Raw genomic sequence first — 17,344 nt, 5'->3', positions numbered from 1 at the left:
GCAGCATTCTGTTTCTGGAGCCGTGGTCGCCTCTTCCTCTTTTCATCCGTCTGTCGGCCCGACTCTTCCTCTGCGGTTCTGGTTTCAGTTGGTTTGGGTCTGATCTGAAAACGCCACAGCAGCTGAGGGGAAATATCAGCAAGAGATTTTATTTTTCAYCMAGCAAACAGGACCGGAACCAGAATCTGAACTGATTATTTCTGTCACAAACCAGACTGACTGGAAACGACGTCTGCACTTCCTCTTCACCAGAGGACCAGAACTAGACCAGAACCAGGCCTCAGCTTCCCAGTTAAACACGATCCATCATCCCCATGCTGTGAGGAAAACCAGTTTGGGTGGAGGTTCAACTCCTGAATGTTATGAGAAGATTTAGCTGGCCTAGTCAAAGTCCAGACCTAATTTGTGGGAAGGCTTCAACACTGATGATCTCAGGCGGGTTGGTACAGATGCACTCCAGACTTTTCAGTTTTACAGGTTAAAATAAACCAGAAAATGAAATGTTTTCCTTCCACTGAACTATCTGATCTGTTCTATCGCATGGCGTCGCATCGGGCCGGACTGTTATGGACTGTTTAAATAGCTAGCAAATTAACCCAGTTAATTTGTTTCTGAGCTTCTACTCTTCATCCATGAAGGTCAACAGGAAGGTCACAGAGAAACTCCTGAAGCCGTGACCCAGACCTGATCTGGTCTGAAACGGGGCGCCTTTGTTCTGTGACCTTTGACCTCTGAGGACGGCTTCATTCAGCCGCTCTTGCATTCAGCTTTCGGTTCCACCTGAAACAGGAAGTCAGAACGTGTTCATCAGTCGCCGCTATTTCTAGAAAACTCTCATCAGCAGTTTCTGTTTGTTCAGACAGAAAGCGTCTCCATCGGCTGCTTCACAAACACAGCCGGGAGGTTTGGTGGAAGGAAAACCTTAAACAGGTTAAAGGGCATAAAAACAGAGAGCTTAGTAAAACCATACCTGACCCCTGACCTCCACTACATCTATTATGAAGCTGCTGAATGTTTTCATAAAGTTATTTTTTATTTCGTCTTTAGGTTGTGAAATACGTCGGGTTTTTAAAAAGTTTTTTATTTGACGTTTCCGTCATAGGAAACTTATTCATTGCCTTTAATGGAAACGTTTGATGCTGATAACATTTAGTTTTTTTTTTKGTTTAAATTCTGTTTTGAACATCTGGATTGAAAACAAAATGGCTGCCAGGGCTGGAAAGGTCGCTGACCTCTGACCTCTGATCAGGTTCTGCTCAGCTCTCATGCAGTCAGATCAGAACTTCACCTGATGTCAGTCTAGCGCTTGGTTCTGATTGGTTCTGATTGGGCCAAACACCTGGACTCAAACACCCAACAGGATGTTCTGGACCCTAAAGCAGAACTCTGAGTTTATGGACCCTGAAGGAGAAACGGGTYGGACAGAAACAATGGACCTGTCAGTCAGACCGGTTCCTGTCGTCCTGACGACACACCGCAGTGTGTTTGTGTGTGTATGTATGCGTGTGCGTGTGTGTGTGGCTATAAAACTGTTATATATACACCAGCTCTATGCAAATGTGTGTGTGGGGATCAGGATAACATCTCTGCTTTGTTTAGAGACGTTTCCTCTGCAGATCATTTCCATAAACACAAATAACACCCCTTCCCTCCGCCCCCAGGGGCAACATGGCCGCCATGTGTTTCTGAGCGAACTGTGTCCAACCGAGGAATCTGAAGCATCTAAGACCGAGGAACCTCCTGCAGAGGAACAACCAGACTCCACTGAGACGAGTGTCTGAAGGTAAACATGGCCGATCAGAAAATCCAGTCACTCCAACATTCTGATGGAGTCAACATGGAGAACCTGCAGTTCTCCATGACAGAGACCACTACACGCCAAATCAGGCTCCCCAGCCAATCAGAGACCACTACACTCTGAATCAGGCTCCGGGGCCAATCAGAGACCACTGCACTCGCTCTGGGGCTAATCAGAGACCATTACACTCTGAATCAGGCTCCGGGACAAATTAGAGACCATTACACACCGAATCAGGCTCCCCAGCCAATCGAAGCTCCTGCTCTACTGTAGGGACACATTTCTACAGTTACACTGTAAAAAATGTAATTTCTTTAGCTTGGGATCATTTTACAAAGTCATATTTTCACCATATTATTCATTCATCATAAATGTCACACATTCAAGCTAACTATTTAAATATTGAGCTTCACACAAAAAAGCTTCATATTTAGCTTTGAGCTAAGTATTCAGTTAGCAAGCTAAATATTACAATTGAAGCTAAATATGCAGMTCAGAGACATTTGGGTAATATAATATAGGTAAAAAGCAGAAGTGGACGATTAAAATAAAATTAGATCTTGCAAACCTCTTTATAAACTTCTGCTAGCGAGTCACCTCTTTACCAACGTTTCATTTCCTCTTTTGTTGCTCAACATTTCAGCTTAAAACAAAAGGATGAGCTATTTTAATACAGCAACAGTAATTCATCAGCACTAAAGGATTCAGTTTATAGAAGTTCACAAAACACAGCTTCTATTTTCATCATCCAATTCAGCTTACTGGCAACTCAATTAGCATATTAGCTAGATATTTAGCTAATAAATAGCTAAAAAATAGCTAAAGTTAAATAGTAAAACAGTTGAATGCTAAATAGTTCTATTTAGCACATTTTAAATKGATAAATATTTATAACTACTAAAATAGTTTTTAGTTTAGTGAACTATTGAAACCATTTAGTTTACTAAATATTTAGCTGACTAGCTGAATAGCTAGCTACCTAGCTATTTAAACAGTTCGTTATTTTAAATCATTTTCTAAATATGWATAAGATACATATTAATTAAGAGTTTAGCTCTAAGCTAGCTAAATATTTAGTTAGCATGTTACATATTTTAGATAGTTAGCTAAACATTTATCAGGTGCATATTAGCTCAAATATAAATAACTAGCTTGGAGCCAAAGTTTGGTTGGTTAACTTAATGTTTAGCTTGCTAACTAAATGCTTAGTTTGACATCTATAAATGAGTATCATTGTGAAAATATGACTTGACAAATAAAACATTGTTTTTCTCTTAAACAGGCCAAATAACTCATGTCATTGCTGTTAAGTTTATCTGTTATCTTTACAAACAGCGTCCCGTCCTCCAGCATTTCGATGCATTTCGAATCTGCAGGTCAGAAGCTGTAGCGGTCTGGAGTTTGACCTCTCTGCTGTAAAGGAGCTACAGCAGACGCTAGCTAACTCCACAGGTGAGACGCTCCTACAGGTAGAAGGAAGGGGAAACCAGATGTGAAGCAGAGAAAAGGCTCAAAGCCGCTGGAGGTCGATTGACCTGCTGACAAAGATCTCTGCATAAAAAAAGAAGTGATAAAAATAACGGCGAGCAGAGTGAAGCAGCAGAAGGTGATGTGTGAATCCTCTGAGCCCCTCCTGCTGTGTGTGTAGGTTTCTGACRACGCTATCATGCAGACCGTGAAGTGTGTCGTCGTTGGCGACGGCGCCGTGGGGAAGACCTGCCTGCTCATCTCCTACACCACCGGAGCGTTCCCCAAAGAGTACATCCCCACCGTGTTCGACAACTACAGCAGCCAGGTGGGTCCCTGAACGCACCGCAGCTCAGCCGGTGTGTTCAAGACGCATCAGAGAGTCAAGGCGGAGTGAGAGCCAGAGGCATCTGGAAAACATCTGGAAGCTATCATGAGTCATGCTGGCTGCAGGCACTGGACCAGGCAGCTGATCAAACTTTCTCTGTCCTGCAGGAAAAACTACTGAGACTCTGAGTGAAGCTGTCAGATAAAAACAGTAAAGTAATAAAAATTAACAATAAACACGGGAGCCTCTGTTTGGACAGCAGGGGGAGCTGTCTGCAATGATCTGACAGAATCCCTCACAGCAACAAGGTCCCTGTTTAGGCCTCTCGGCATGTTCTCCCTGTGGATGCAGCGATTCTCTCTGGGTACTCCAGATCCTCCAAAAGTACAAAATGTCCATCCAGAAATTACTCACACCACCTCACTTTTTCACATTCATGTTTCAGCCTTATTCCTCATTAATTATAATAAAAACAATCATTTTCCTCAAAATTCTTCACTAAAAGCCCATTAGTGCTTTTAGTCTAAAAGTTTTAGACTGTGACTGAAAACAGAAAACCAAATTAAATCACATTCACGTCATGGAAAATCACCAATTACAGGAACATGTATGGTATCAAATCATGCATATTTTCAACCAGAGAAATCATATTTTCTTGAGCTTGTGTTTTTATTTTAATGGTGCACATTTTTCAAAATGGCCACCATTGTTGCGAAGGAGAATATATGTTTGCACTAAAATCAGAAGAAGTTGCTGCTAGTGGTGGACACGGCTAACCAAAATGTTAGCTTCAAATTACCACTACTAAACAAGAATCCTAGCAGAAGCTAATGCTAACCAACAAAACTCATTAAAAAATTAGCAGCTAGCTAACATTAAACCTCTAAATAAATAAAATGTTATCAAAAGCTAATGGTAAACCACCAAGTGGATATAAAAAAGTAGAGGAAGCTAATTCTAGATTGCTAACAAAATATACTGGAAGTTAATGCTAAACCGCTAAGCACATACAAAATTAGCAGAAGCTAAAACTAAGCTACTAAACACCTACAAAAGTAAAGAAAGCTAATTCTAACTTGCTAATCRCATAAAAAATTAAGGAAAGCTAATGCTAAACACAAAACTATAAGCAGAAGCTATAGCTAAGCCACTAAACACATGCAAAAAAACTTTGTGGAGCCTAATGCTAAACTGCTAAGCACATCAAACATTACCAGAAGCTAATGCTAACCATTAAGACTAACAGCAAACTCCTCAGTTTCTGATTCCGCTACATATTGTTACTTCAATGAACAGGATGAACAAACACATGATGTGACATAAAATTCATCCAAATCATGACAATGAGGAACATTTTATAGCAATAACTGGCTTAAAAGACTCAAAAACTGCTGCCATCTTGAAAAATTCCTATGAAATTGAAGCGACTGATGGGAAATATGAAGAACATTCGACCTGAGGAGTTAGCATGCTAATGTCAATGCTRCACCAGAAAGATTTTCACAGAAACTATCTGTGTAGATTTTAGAAGAAACTGAATAATTGGTAACACTTTATTTGAAGGGGGGTGAATAAGACTGTCATGACACTTTCATAAACATTTATGTTACCTTTAATAACATAAAGTTACCTAATTTTTAAAGTGCAATCAGTAATACTTTTAGAACAAATTTATATCAGTAATGATTTCTTGGTTAATGTCAAGTTGTCATAACATAGACATTTTGAATAATGTCAACTTTGTATTAAAATGTCATAATTTACCGAATGGCGCTTTATGACAACAGTCATAAATATTCATGAAGGCTTATTCATGTTCATGACAGGTGTTATGTCATGTTTATGACAGTGTCATGTCAGTCTTATTCACCCCCCTTCAAATAAAGTGTTACCGAATAATTTAATAAAATTTGCAATAAAAGGTGTTACGAAAAATGTGTAAAAGTGCAGCGCAGTGAATGTCACACAGCATGAGTGTGTGAACATGTAAATGGTTGAAGGCGTGAATGTAGTGTGAAGCGCTGCACAGGCTCCAGTTCCCTCATCAGAACAGTTCACTGAAACATTTCTGCTGCTAGCATGAAGCTTCGACTCCTGTAAGGTTTGAACCAGACAATCAGAGCTCTCCGACCAGTCCTGAGAGCCAATCACTGTGTCAGAGTTTGAGTGAGGTGTTCATGARCCTGTGTCTTTACCTGTGGTGCGTTCAGGTGACGGTGGACGGACGGGTCATCAGTCTGAACCTGTGGGACACGGCGGGGCAGGAGGAGTACGACCGGCTGAGGACGCTGTCYTACCCGCAGACCAACGTCTTCGTCATCTGCTTCTCTATCTCAAGCCCTGCCTCCTACGAGAACGTCAAGCACAAGTGGCACCCAGAGGTSAGAGGTCACACATTCCCCCAACACAGTTACAGCGCATGATGTTGTTCAGGAGAATCCAGGAMGTTACTGGGTTGAGGTTCTAATGATGCTCACTCCATCCAGAACTGTCAGAARAACTGTGGTTCTGGGTTGGATGGGTCCAGTTACAGCTGACTGGGGTCCAGTAGGGTTCATACTGTCCTTATTCTAGACAACCTGGAGAACCTTCTCCAGGTTGTCTGGAGGTCTTTTCTTGGCTGACTTTAGCTGCTTTGAAGTCTAGATTACAAGTGGAGTGGACCTTTGAACCTTGCCAGCAAGGTTCAAAGGTCAGATCTGTTCCTTTGTACATRTAGAAGTATGAATGCTGAGCTGAAAAAGAGGAAATTCCAAAGAAAGACTTTCTTGAAACCTGGAAAACTGCTGATCAAGACCACTTTAGTTTGCTCAGACTGTCCAAACACCAAACGTCCATTCAGGCATTGGGTCAGTCATTGTCCTTTTGGACTTTTTAATTCGGTATGTCGTATCAAATACTTTGCCGTACCAAAGACGTTAAACGTCCGGCCTGCTTGTCTGGCCTGATCGACCCTAAGACCGTTTYGGCCACATTTAAATGTAAATCTTTTTGTAGAGGATCTTCAGCTGGAGGACCAAGGTGGACTGGCCCCAGTAACCCCATCCAGGAGGCAGTTTCTCTAAGGGTCTTCAAGTCGTATTTAGAGCTCCTCTGTTGTTGTATAAGGACCTGRAAGGTCATTGAGGGTTCAAAGAATGGACAACACTTCTGTTTTGAGATGATAGTGGAAATGTGTCTGGTTGGTCATTAAGGCGTCGTCATGGCTACGAGCCCCTCAGGGTGTGTGATGAGGATGCGTGACTTGYTAGGGTGGCTGTTCAACTTGGTCAGGACCTGGTGCAGTCTGAGGCAAAGACCAGGAGGTGTTTAGATCAGCATCGTGATTCTCCTTAGACCGAATCCAGGACCRGATTTGAGGTGTTTTCCTCCTTGATAGTCCGGTAGACCCGTTTCTATTGGGTTCAAAAGTTCATATGCTCCATCCCCAGCTGCTGTGGTTCTCTTTCTTTCTGTTCTGAGTCAAACCAACCAAACCCTTTGAGCAACCTGTTCCCCTCCTCACCTGTGGGGGCGCTGCACCAAGARCCACTGAAGGAAATGACACAATAACCTCTGAAGACAATGAGTGTTACTTCCTTCCTCACCAAAAGGAAACAAAAATGGAGGTGTCARATTTTAGCGGTTGGAGGATTTCGCTTTAGTCTTTGGCTAAAAACTAYGAGTCATTTCTCCTGCTAGCGCTAGRCTAACACGTTAGCTCTGGTTGTATTTACCCAGAATGCCCTGCAYCGTAGTCCACTTCCTGCTTTTGGAGCGGTCTCTGCTTGGCGTTCACATATGSATTCAAACTGAGACTGAAGTTGGATTAAAGCAGATTCGGCTAGATTAGAGAAAAGGCCCCGATTGAGATGACAGTAGCTAAGAAATCTAATCTTTTTCACAGGATCTCGACTTTATCTTGACCTCCTGAGCAGCTTTATGTCCAGCGGCGTTCCTGTACAAACCGTGACTCTGGTCTCCTCTGCAGGTTTTCCACCATTGTCCCAGCGTTCCSATCCTGCTGGTCGGCACAAAGAGCGACCTCCGGAAYGACACAGAGATCCAGAAGAAGCTGAAGGAGCAGAACCAGGYGCCCATCACCCACCAGCAGGGCCTGAACCTGGCCAAGCAGATCCAGGCAGTCCGCTACTTGGAGTGCTCGGCGCTGAACCAGGACGGCATCAAGGAGGTGTTCGCCGAGGCGGTGAGGTCCTACCTGAACCCGCAGCCCACCGTCAGCAAGAGGCACTGCGTCCTGCTCTGAGAGTCTGCTCTGAGAAATGTTTCAACCTTTTTCCTCTCATTTCATTAGATTTTTACCCTTTAATTAGACAAAAACGCAATTTAAGACAGAGATTAAAGGTTTTCCAGAACTTGTGATGCAAATTGACTGGCTGTGGGTTGAATGTGTAGCTCTGCTGTGATTGGTTCAGACTCAACCAGAGCCGTCTGAGCATGTGCAGGATGTCTGAGGTCTTCTACAAACTCAAATTTCAGCAAAATGGTCCAAAATCTTCCCGACAATCAGCTTCAGGTTCAGATGGACCTGAAGACATCTTAGTTCTGCTGAGGCATTCATGAACCAGTAACGCACCAGTAAAACCAGTGGCTCTGGTGGAGTCCGGCTCCAGGAACAGGTTTGGTGACTAAACTGAGAATTTAACTGCAGAAACACTGTTTACATGATGATGGCTCTGATGAAAATGCAATAATCTAACCCTGTTTGCTCTGTGTCACTCACACCGAGACCCTTACAAACGCTGGGAAACATTTAGTTTAATCAGACTGTAAACAACAACAAGATGCGTTTCTGCTTCAGCTGCCGATTCTGGAGGGAAATTAATAAATAGCAAAAACAAATCTGGACTAAAAACAGCAATTTAAACATAATACAAAAATAATAAACCTGATTTTTCCAATGAGCCACCCGAGAGCAGGAATGCAGCAACTGCAACATTTTAAACATCTGAAGCCAAAAGGTTAGCGAAGAAGCTAAATGCTAACTAGCATCTAAACCACAATCAGGATAACCAGTTGTAGTTATTAAACAGAACCTGCTAACACAAGTTCTGTTAAATATCCAAACTATTTAAATGAAAACATCTGATTTCAAACTAAATGTTTCTGCAGGTTTTTTTTTTTAGCTAAGCTGCTAAACCAGCTAAACCACTTTAGCTTCGTTTGCTTCCATCTTCTGTTAAATTTATTGATAATTTGTTTTTATTGAAGTAATTTACATTATTTTATTTAAGTGGAAAGTACAATAAAAACARGTTTCATATTGATCGTCTCCTGCTCTTTATTTCAATGATTTCTTCCTAGCGAACAGCTAACACAGTTAGCCCTTAGCTAGCCTCTTCTAGAAAGAAGATGGCAGCAGGACTGTGGTCAGTAAAGCTSAAGGATCAGACTTATGGGACAGTATCCCTGAGAGAGGACATGTTGGACCATGATAGAAATAAGCAGCACCAACAGCTGTAAAGCACGGTGATGGTGGGGTGGTGATGTGGGTTCTGGGTTTGGTCGCTGCAGAGGAAGTGATTCAACACCAGATAGAAGATAATGAAGCCGTTTCCTGTCACATGGTGCAGCCCCATCAGGTTCTGGGTTGGTTCAGGAAGCATAAGAACCAATCCAGCCTGTGAACCAAGAACCGGGCTGTCCAATCAGACCGGACTCTGGTTCCTCTTTTATGATTATAAAAAGCTGCAGCTGCTTCCGCAAAACCGTGATCTAAAGTTAGACATCATTTTTCAGAAGAAACAGCTGCTTTACGGTAACAAGAAACTTCATTACCATTCAGACGCTTCCCGAAAAGCAGCTGAGGCTTCACTGAGAGCTGACCTGAGAACAGCCTCTGATTGGCTGCTGGGGGGAGGTGACCAGAGATCAGCCTCTGATTGGCTGCTGGKGGGAGGATCAATAATTAACCTGTGGAGAAACGACTTCCCCAAAACAATGAAAGGACTCCTTCATGGTTTCATCAAATCATACAGGCCCCTTGTGATTAGTTCCTGGAGCTGGGGGTCAAAGGTTGCCTCCAGTCATAGCATCCAGTTAACAGGATGGTCTCCATGGAAACCAGAGCTGCATATGGCAGTGCCTGTGAAGTTTTATCGGCTGGGATGTGATTGGATGAGGGCCTGGTGACATCACTCAGGTGAACCAAACCTGTTGTGTCTCAGTTAAATGTTGTCAGGGAGGGACAGCTGTCTCTGTTTGATGCAGCGGCGCCCCCTGCAGACCTGTGGACAGAAAGAGTGAGGCGGCTCGGCTTCGTTAAAACTTTATTTCAGTGAATCCTGAGAATCCAGGAAATGTCTAAAATGTTTGTTTCTTGATGAAAAGTTTAGAGAATCTGAAAACTTCATCTGTAGCTCTGTGCTGTGTCCAGACATSATAGTAGAAAATTAGGTGGAAGGAAAATCTTTGGTGCAACCTTCATGATCCAGAATATGAGATGATGTGGGTCACCATGACAACCGCTGGTTCTGGTCGACTGGGTTTCATCAGGTCCAGCTGAAGCTYTTCGTGATGKAGACGCTGGAGCYGGTACCGACCCACTCGGCCAGCGGCACCAGGACCCGCCTCCGTCACCATGGCAACCCAGTGCAGACAGCAAACCGGTCTGAAGTTTAGGTTTTTATTAAAAACAGTTCTGTTCCTGAATGAAAGTCCAATAGTTCAGAACCGAGGCGGAGGATCTGGGCCAGGAATCCAGTGGAATCAGTAGAACCCTGTAACAGAACATCCTGAAGGGTTTTAGTTTAGTGCTCCCACCATCTGGTCCGGCGGTTCCGTCTGAAGTTTTGGTCCATTCCCTGTGGGACTGACCGGTCGGCTCTGGTCCTGTGGATCAGAACCGGTCCTGTCCCCGTCAGTACCGCTTGTCCTCCGGCAGCGTGGCGACCATCACCTGAGCGCTCCCGAAGTCCCAGAAGGCCGTCATGTGGAACGCCATGTTGGAGAACACCACCAGGTACTCGAAGGCGGCGAACAGCGTGTAGACTGCAGGACGGAGACACAGTGAAAACGTGCAGATTGTAGYGGCAGCGTTGCCGTGACAACAAGCCACTCACCTCCCGCCTCACAGTACTTGTTGTGGCGTCTGAAGAAGTACGCGGCGGCGGCGCAGCAGCTGATGTTGAACAGGAAGATGCGGRCTTTCCAGAGGAAGGATGTTTTCTCCTGAACCAGAAATGGAAGAAACCAAGAGGTGAAGGAGGTTCTGACCCGTTCTCCMGCTTCAGAAACATTTATTACCAATTAATCGGTTAATTTCTGGACCAAACCAGAAATTACTGCAGTCGTTTAGAAACAGGAAGTGGCTGCAAGTCTCTGATCACACAGGAGCAAAGGAAGTGGTGGGAAAAGGTAGCTGTGCTAACGCTAAAGCAATAATCATAAATATTAGGTCTGCTAATGCTAAAGCTCTATACCAACCTGGTATTTAACATAACCTAATGCTAAAGAGCTCTACCAACATGGTATTTAGTGGGAGCCATTGCTAAAGCGCTATAGCAACAATTTAGTTAGCATAAGCTAGYGCTAAAGCGTCACACCAACACAGTATTTAGCCTTAGCTAAAGGTATTCAAACTATATCTGCCTTAGAGAGATTACAACCCTCGAATACCGATCTCATTTGAAGCTATAATTTTCTTTTAATTTACATTCTTAACCATTAGCTTCAGCTTCATGTTGGTGGCCCTAGCATTAGCTTCGGCCCAATAACTATAACTAAGATGATTTATGAAGGAGCTGAATATTAAACTGAGATGTTAAATGTTGGTAGAACTTGGGTCGGGTCTGGTTACCTCAGGATTGACGTAGTGCCTCTTGATGACRAACCACAACCTGCAGGTGATGAGCATGTGCAGCAGGGAGCAGCTGATGAACATGATGAAGGAGTATTTATGAATCTCTGGAGACACAGAAGAAGGTTAGAGTCAGAGCGACACGCGGCGAGAGGCTCCGCCCCCGCCCCCGCCCCCGCCTGCTGACTCACTGTAGAATTCGGTGGAGGCCACGTAGGTGAGCAGCAGCAGGCCCGTGTTCTCGGCCAGGCTGCTGACCAGCGCCAGGCCGCTCAGCAGCAGCTCTGGCAGCCTGGCGCTGAAGCGGCCGCGGTAGAAGTTGAAGTAGGCCACGGTCACCAGGTAGCGCGGCGCCGAGTGCAGACCCACGCAACTGCGCCAGATGTAGATCTCCGGTTCGCGGCTGATGGCCGAGCTGATGGACGGCAGGTAGTTGGACACCTGGACAGACAGCAGGGGACAGGTCTCTAACACCCTGTGGATGACCTTTGACCCCCTCAGCTGAACTGGTTTAGCCTAGACTCACTGGAGTGTTTCCAGCTGCAGTGTCTGTCAGATATCAGTCCAAACTTGGACTAGGTCACTGAATAACCTTCAAATAGCAAATTGGTGTAGCGCTTTAGCATTAGCTTTTGCTAAACACCATGTTGGTGTCATGCTTTAGTATTAGCTTCTCTTAAATAGCACATTCCTAACTACCCAGCTAGTGTTTATTAGCTAGTTTATTACTAGCTAGTTTATTTTATTAACTAGTGTTTATTAGAAGCTAGCTAGCATTTAGCCTCAGTGAGTCAGAACGTAATGGAGATGTGATGAAGGTTCTGGTCCAGGAGTGGATCCTGCTTCTACTTCCGTCCTGGTTCTGGAACCGGTTAGGAGATCCAACTGGATCACAGATGTAAAAGTTTCCAGTTGAAGGTCTGATCCGGTGATCTGGTCAGAACCGGCCCGGCTCACCTGGCAGTGTGTGTAGGTGGAATCCTCATAGTGGTACATCAGCGAGGTGARCAGGCAGGCCAGCAGACCCRACAGAGGTAGGAGAACCGTTGCCACGGCGAAGCTGGTGAACTGGACCCGGATCAGAGGCCGGTCCCGGTCCCTGTCCAGGTTGCTCAATAGGCCCTGGAGCATCCTGGATCAAACACAGAACCAGACATTAGGTCCAGAACCTGACCCAATCGCAGGAAGCAGAACCAGTTCAGACGTCCTGGATCGGACCAACCCGTCTCCCAGAGAGTTCTTCTACAATGGTCCATTACACTGACTACAAGGAACGGAGCAGAACCACCAGCTCTACACCTAGCACAGAACCACTGGGTTTCTACCGCCAACATTCATCARAACTCACTTCATGTCTCCTTCAGAACCTTCGGACTGCAGGGTTAGAAACAGCACAAACACACATTCAGAACCAGAACCAGACAGGATTCAGAAACAGTTCGGGTCATGACCAGAACCAGAGCCGTGTTCTGGAACTCCTCTGACCTGTTCAGGTTCTGATAATCAGCCAGCTCAGACTTCCTGGATGAACAGAATCCCAGYTGTGATTGGCTGATTGTTCCGATGATGCAAACAGAACCTCATTGACTGAGGTTCTGGTTCCGGAGCAGTGGAAAGTATTCACACCCCCTGTTGCATTTTTTAAACGTTTCAGATCATAAAACTAAAACAAAATAAATGTTTTAAATAATATTTTATTMATTATGTTAAAAATGAATGTGAAGAAGCATTCARCCCATGAACCTACAAACTGACTGTGAATGACCTTTGACCCTCTCACTTACTGAACTGATTTGATTCGGACTCATTGCAGGTTTTTTACATCAGAATTAAGTCTGGACTTTGACTAGACCACTAGTGTTACAGCCCTTTTCAGACTGATAGATGCAGCTGAATTATTTTTTTGTTTAGCCTGCTTCGTGTTGTGAGACGGGTTYTGTTCGTTTAAGGACTTGACTTAATCACAGCTGGTTCATGGCTTAATGTTGGTTTGCATCAATTATTTTAGAGAAAACTAGTAAATTACTTGAAAATGTATTTTCTGGAGTGTAAATTAAGAATAMATTTGAGTGGGTGTAAAAACTTTATCATATGTGAATAAACAGTTCAGATCTAAATATTGATTCTATGATTTTAGTTCATTATAATTTACCTGAAGGAGTTTCTGAAATGTTTCAACTCAGAAACTCACCTGTTAAACCTTTCCTGACGTCATCTATTGATAGTTATGAAAYTGAGCGTTTTCATGATTTTGGGTCAGAACCTTTACGTTCTGAGCAACTTTTAAYCMGCTAAGCGGGTCCAGATATTTAACCCGTCCAGATGAACAGAACTTTACCGAACATGTTTGTAACCTGCGGTTACGGCTGCTGCTGTCTGACTCCAGAGTTACCTGTCCAGGTGTGTACTGTGCTGACGTCAGCAGCCGATCATCAGTTCTCCKGTCCGCTTTCAACAGGTCTGACCTTCACAGGGGTCCGATCCGGTCTGGTCCGGTCCAGCCCGGTTCGGTCAGCTGCTCCGCCTAGTTCCCATTGATCCCCCGTTAGCCCAGGTTAGCTCCGCGGCTAAAATTAGCTCTGAACTTTGGTCCAGTTTGAGTTGCTCAGCGGCTCCTCGGTGGTTGAACTCTCAACTCTAAGGTCCTTCTGATCAACCCAGAGTCACAGRRACGCTTTAGATTATTCTATGGGTCAAAGGTTAATTGTTCTGACCCAAACAAACCGCTCCGTTTTCTTTCGTGAGCTACGTGAACTGATTTCCGATTCTATCTCGTTCTTCTTCTTTATCATATTGGTGGTTGGCAAATAACTGAAGGAAGCATTACCGCCACCAACTGGTAAAACGTGTGGACTACATGACAAACAAAACAAATAAAGGTAATCATAGGACGGAAGTTCCTCAGTTTCTACATGGGCACAGTCCGGTCCGGTCCAGTTCTCATTCTGGAACCTCATGGTCGTTAACTCTTAATATCTGGAGAAGTTTCCCAATAGCACAAAGGATGAGTCATGATCTAATGGGTGGAGACGCCACTGCGAGTGTACGTGGAAGTTTGGTATGTGTGACGTCAGCTTTACGTAGAGAACCAGCTGATCCTCAAAGGCGGCAGCGCGAAGCAAAACGTTCTGCAGAACCCGTGGAGCTGAAGTTCCTGCAGGTAAGCTCACCTGTATGGGGCAGATAAAGTTGGTTGCTGGTTTGAAACCCTCGAGGCTCATTAACCTGCTGCTGCTGTCATGTTAACGAGCCTCTCCTGATAGATCATTAACCCTCTGATCCAGCGATGGTTGGTTTTATTACATGTTTACTACAGTTTTACTTCTTGAGGAGGTTTTAATATCTGTTGTTATGACTCAATGAAACTTCATAATTATATTTTGCTTACTTGTTTTGTTTATTTTGTGGATTTAGTCAGTTATTATTATCTATAACCGTCCGTAAACTACAAACCGTCCGGTCGGACCGGTGGAGGTCCGGAGGAGGCTGGGCCCATAAGTTGAAGGGCCCAGCCTCCGCCACCATTTGGCAACGTTCTGTACTCATTATCCAACCCAGGCTCCCTCTCCCAACCCTGACATACAAGTTTTGTTTTCCTCAGAAGTGAAACTGAAAAGTCGGAGGAGGGGCTTAGCGTTTGGTAGGGAGGTTTGCTTGGACTAGTAGAGCCTGTAAGCAGCTCAAACTGACGGACCGACTCAGATCTGAACTGGATTGGCCATCAGCAGCATCTTTTCTCTGTTTCCCCGGAGCTCTGAACACGTAAGTTACCTGAGCATCCTTTATTACGTACTAGTTATTTCGAATCTTTTTTCAAATATATTTTTTCTTATTACTCTTATTGATCAGTATGTTGGTCAGAATGTATTTCCTTGTACATTTAACACACCAAATTCTACCCAGAAAGTAACACATAAGAGTTGTATAATTTTCTAGAATTAAGATCAACAGCTTGACCAGAAATGAAATTCGGGCCAGGTCAGGCTAAAATTATATGGTTGAGTATCGGTTTGGGCTTCTATGACACATTTTCAATAAGATTACGATACATATGTAGGCTTTTGTATTGTAGACCAGAAAGCAACAAGCAAGAATGCAAGACATAAATATGTTTGTCTACTGTTGAGAATGGAAATCCTAATTGATGAATCAAAATTTGTACTGACACAAGGAGCATAAAATCAGCCAACAAAATCATTCAGACTTTACTTATTTTATTCACTTTCAGCGCTGAAAGGAGATGCTTTTACCATTACATTCGAGAAGAGTTTCTAAAAACGTCTGTGCAGCATCTAAGGAGAAGGAGGAGGGTAGCTGATTATATGGACTGAAGACACTCCCTGAAATTACACCATGTCTCTGTGGCTTGATAAGTTTCTGTTTTCTGAGAAATGGGCTTTAGCGTCTAACAGAATCAAAAATGTAAGTCTTTACTATGGGCCTTTTGGCTAACGTCATGTAACTCTTTCTCGACCTTTGTAAAGCGTCTCAACACTACCTATTTAAGTCTACATAGAGGAGGTAACACCTGGTGAGCAAAGAAAGAATGTAAGTTAATCATTCTGCAACAAGTGCTATCAAGCTTGTTCTTCAGGTCAGAGCTGATTAACTCACTGAATTCTGTCAAACTGGTTTAGCTGGTCAGATAAAGTAGATCCTCACGTTCCTTACAAAGCTGGAATAAGAAAATCATAATGATTATCTTGCTTCAGTCACATGGTGGACTGTTTTACAGTTTTACTGCGTTCTGTGTACCTGCCTGTCCTATGTCAGGCCAAAGTTTGTGGACAAAAATATCTCCTTTATCTTTCATCTACATTCTGCAGGATTGAACGATGCAGAAACGACAGAACAGGAGAAGATACCCTGAACATTTTAAGGGGCGTCACCTAAACCTAACAGATCTGAAAACGGAAAGTTTAAAAATTGGTTTGAGCAGTAACTACCTGTACAAAACAAACATCCCAGAATATCCCAAACCAGAGTTCCATGTGAGTCATCTGAAACATGAAACTACACAATTAGGGCTACATGGGATCAGGGGGGATGGAGGTTTCAGACCTCTAAATGGAGGATCCCTGATATGGTGGAGCCTGGCTGTGGGACAAGACGAGATAAATAATGCAGAGAAGAGGCTCCTGGAAAAGAGTTTGTCAGAGCGGGAGAGGGTGGCTCCTGAGCAGCAGAGGTTCCTATGGAAGTTTGCCACGTCTCCAGCCTTCAAGGAGACGTCCCGGCTGGGCTCCTTCCGCTTCACCTTCCCCCTGCAGGAGGTGCTGAATGCCTACAGACACCAGGTAGCACATCTCCACAGGAAACACTTCTCACTTTAACTATGAGACCCAGTCAATTTCCTCTACACCAGTGGTGCCCAAAGTCTGTCCTCAAGGGCCGGCATCTTGCATTTAGTTCTCTCCCTGGATCCCTGGATCAAATGATGGCCCATTAGAAGGCCTAAGAGGAACATTGACCTGCTGAAAAGGTTGTTACTACCACCAGGGAGAGAACTAAAACGTGCAGGACGCCGGCCCTTGAGGGCCGACTTTGGACACCCCTGCTCTACACTATTCCAGCCACTTGGTTCACTATTCCAGTGAACCACTCTATGTGGATATGTCTACATAGAGTGGACATATCCACTCTATGTGGATATGTGGACATATCATAGAGTGGACATATCCACATAGAGTGGACATGTGGACATATCATAGAGTGGACATATCCACATAGAGTGGATATGTCTATGACATAGATATAGATATGTCCACATGACTATGTGGACATGTGTATGTGGACATATCTATGTCCACATACACATGTGGACATAGATATGTCCACATATCTACAGTGGTGTGAAAAAGTGTTTCCTCATTTCCTGTTTTTTTGCATGTTTGTCACACTTAAGTGTTTCGGAACATCAAACCAATTTAAACAATAGTCAAGGACAACACAA

At 43.9% G+C, this 17,344-nt stretch overlaps 3 protein-coding genes across 6 annotated transcripts in view; 2 read left to right on the top strand and 1 right to left on the bottom strand.

Moving 5' to 3' along the window:
• rhogb (ras homolog family member Gb) overlaps positions 1-10,029 on the top strand; it is a 15,378-nt gene extending 5,349 nt beyond the window's left edge. Inside the window, exons 2-6 of one of the 3 annotated variants that reach the window (XM_008401757.1) lie at positions 1,662-1,783; positions 3,134-3,250; positions 3,447-3,593; positions 5,804-5,974; positions 7,564-10,029. In XM_008401757.1, coding sequence (XP_008399979.1) covers positions 3,465-3,593; positions 5,804-5,974; positions 7,564-7,839 — 576 coding nt within the window. In that variant the 5' untranslated portion in view covers positions 1,662-1,783; positions 3,134-3,250; positions 3,447-3,464 and the 3' untranslated portion in view covers positions 7,840-10,029. Of the gene's footprint in view, positions 1-1,661; positions 1,784-3,133; positions 3,594-5,803; positions 5,975-7,563 lie in introns of all 3 variants that reach the window. The other 2 variants (XM_008401756.1, XM_008401755.1) reach the window with 2 other exon arrangements.
• pgap2 (post-GPI attachment to proteins 2) lies at positions 9,846-14,300 on the bottom strand. Of its 2 annotated transcripts, XM_008401759.1 has the most exons (7): positions 13,784-14,300; positions 12,740-12,765; positions 12,349-12,523; positions 11,583-11,832; positions 11,392-11,498; positions 10,655-10,763; positions 9,846-10,583 (listed from the first exon to the last, which is right to left on the bottom strand). In XM_008401759.1, the coding sequence occupies exons 2-7, from the start codon at positions 12,742-12,744 to the stop codon at positions 10,453-10,455; spliced, it is 777 nt and encodes a 258-aa protein (XP_008399981.1). In that variant the 5' UTR covers positions 12,745-12,765; positions 13,784-14,300; the 3' UTR covers positions 9,846-10,452. The 2 variants fall into 2 exon arrangements, with proteins under 2 accessions (XP_008399981.1, XP_008399982.1); XM_008401760.2 differs by lacking the exon at positions 12,740-12,765 and having other exon boundaries at positions 13,784-14,297.
• A 1,923-nt stretch (positions 14,301-16,223) lies between these two features.
• LOC108165902 (uncharacterized) overlaps positions 16,224-17,344 on the top strand; it is a 3,153-nt gene continuing 2,032 nt past the window's right edge. Inside the window, exon 1 of the mRNA XM_017303014.1 lies at positions 16,224-16,688. Coding sequence (XP_017158503.1) covers positions 16,227-16,688 — 462 coding nt within the window. The 5' untranslated portion in view covers positions 16,224-16,226. The remainder of the gene's footprint in view (positions 16,689-17,344) is intronic.

The sequence above is a fragment of the Poecilia reticulata genome, unplaced genomic scaffold, assembly GCF_000633615.1.
Source record: "Poecilia reticulata strain Guanapo unplaced genomic scaffold, Guppy_female_1.0+MT scaffold_131, whole genome shotgun sequence".
NCBI lineage: Eukaryota > Metazoa > Chordata > Actinopteri > Cyprinodontiformes > Poeciliidae > Poecilia > Poecilia reticulata.
Note: the sequence above shows the minus strand (reverse complement) of the source record. Positions and strands in the feature narration are given on the sequence as shown.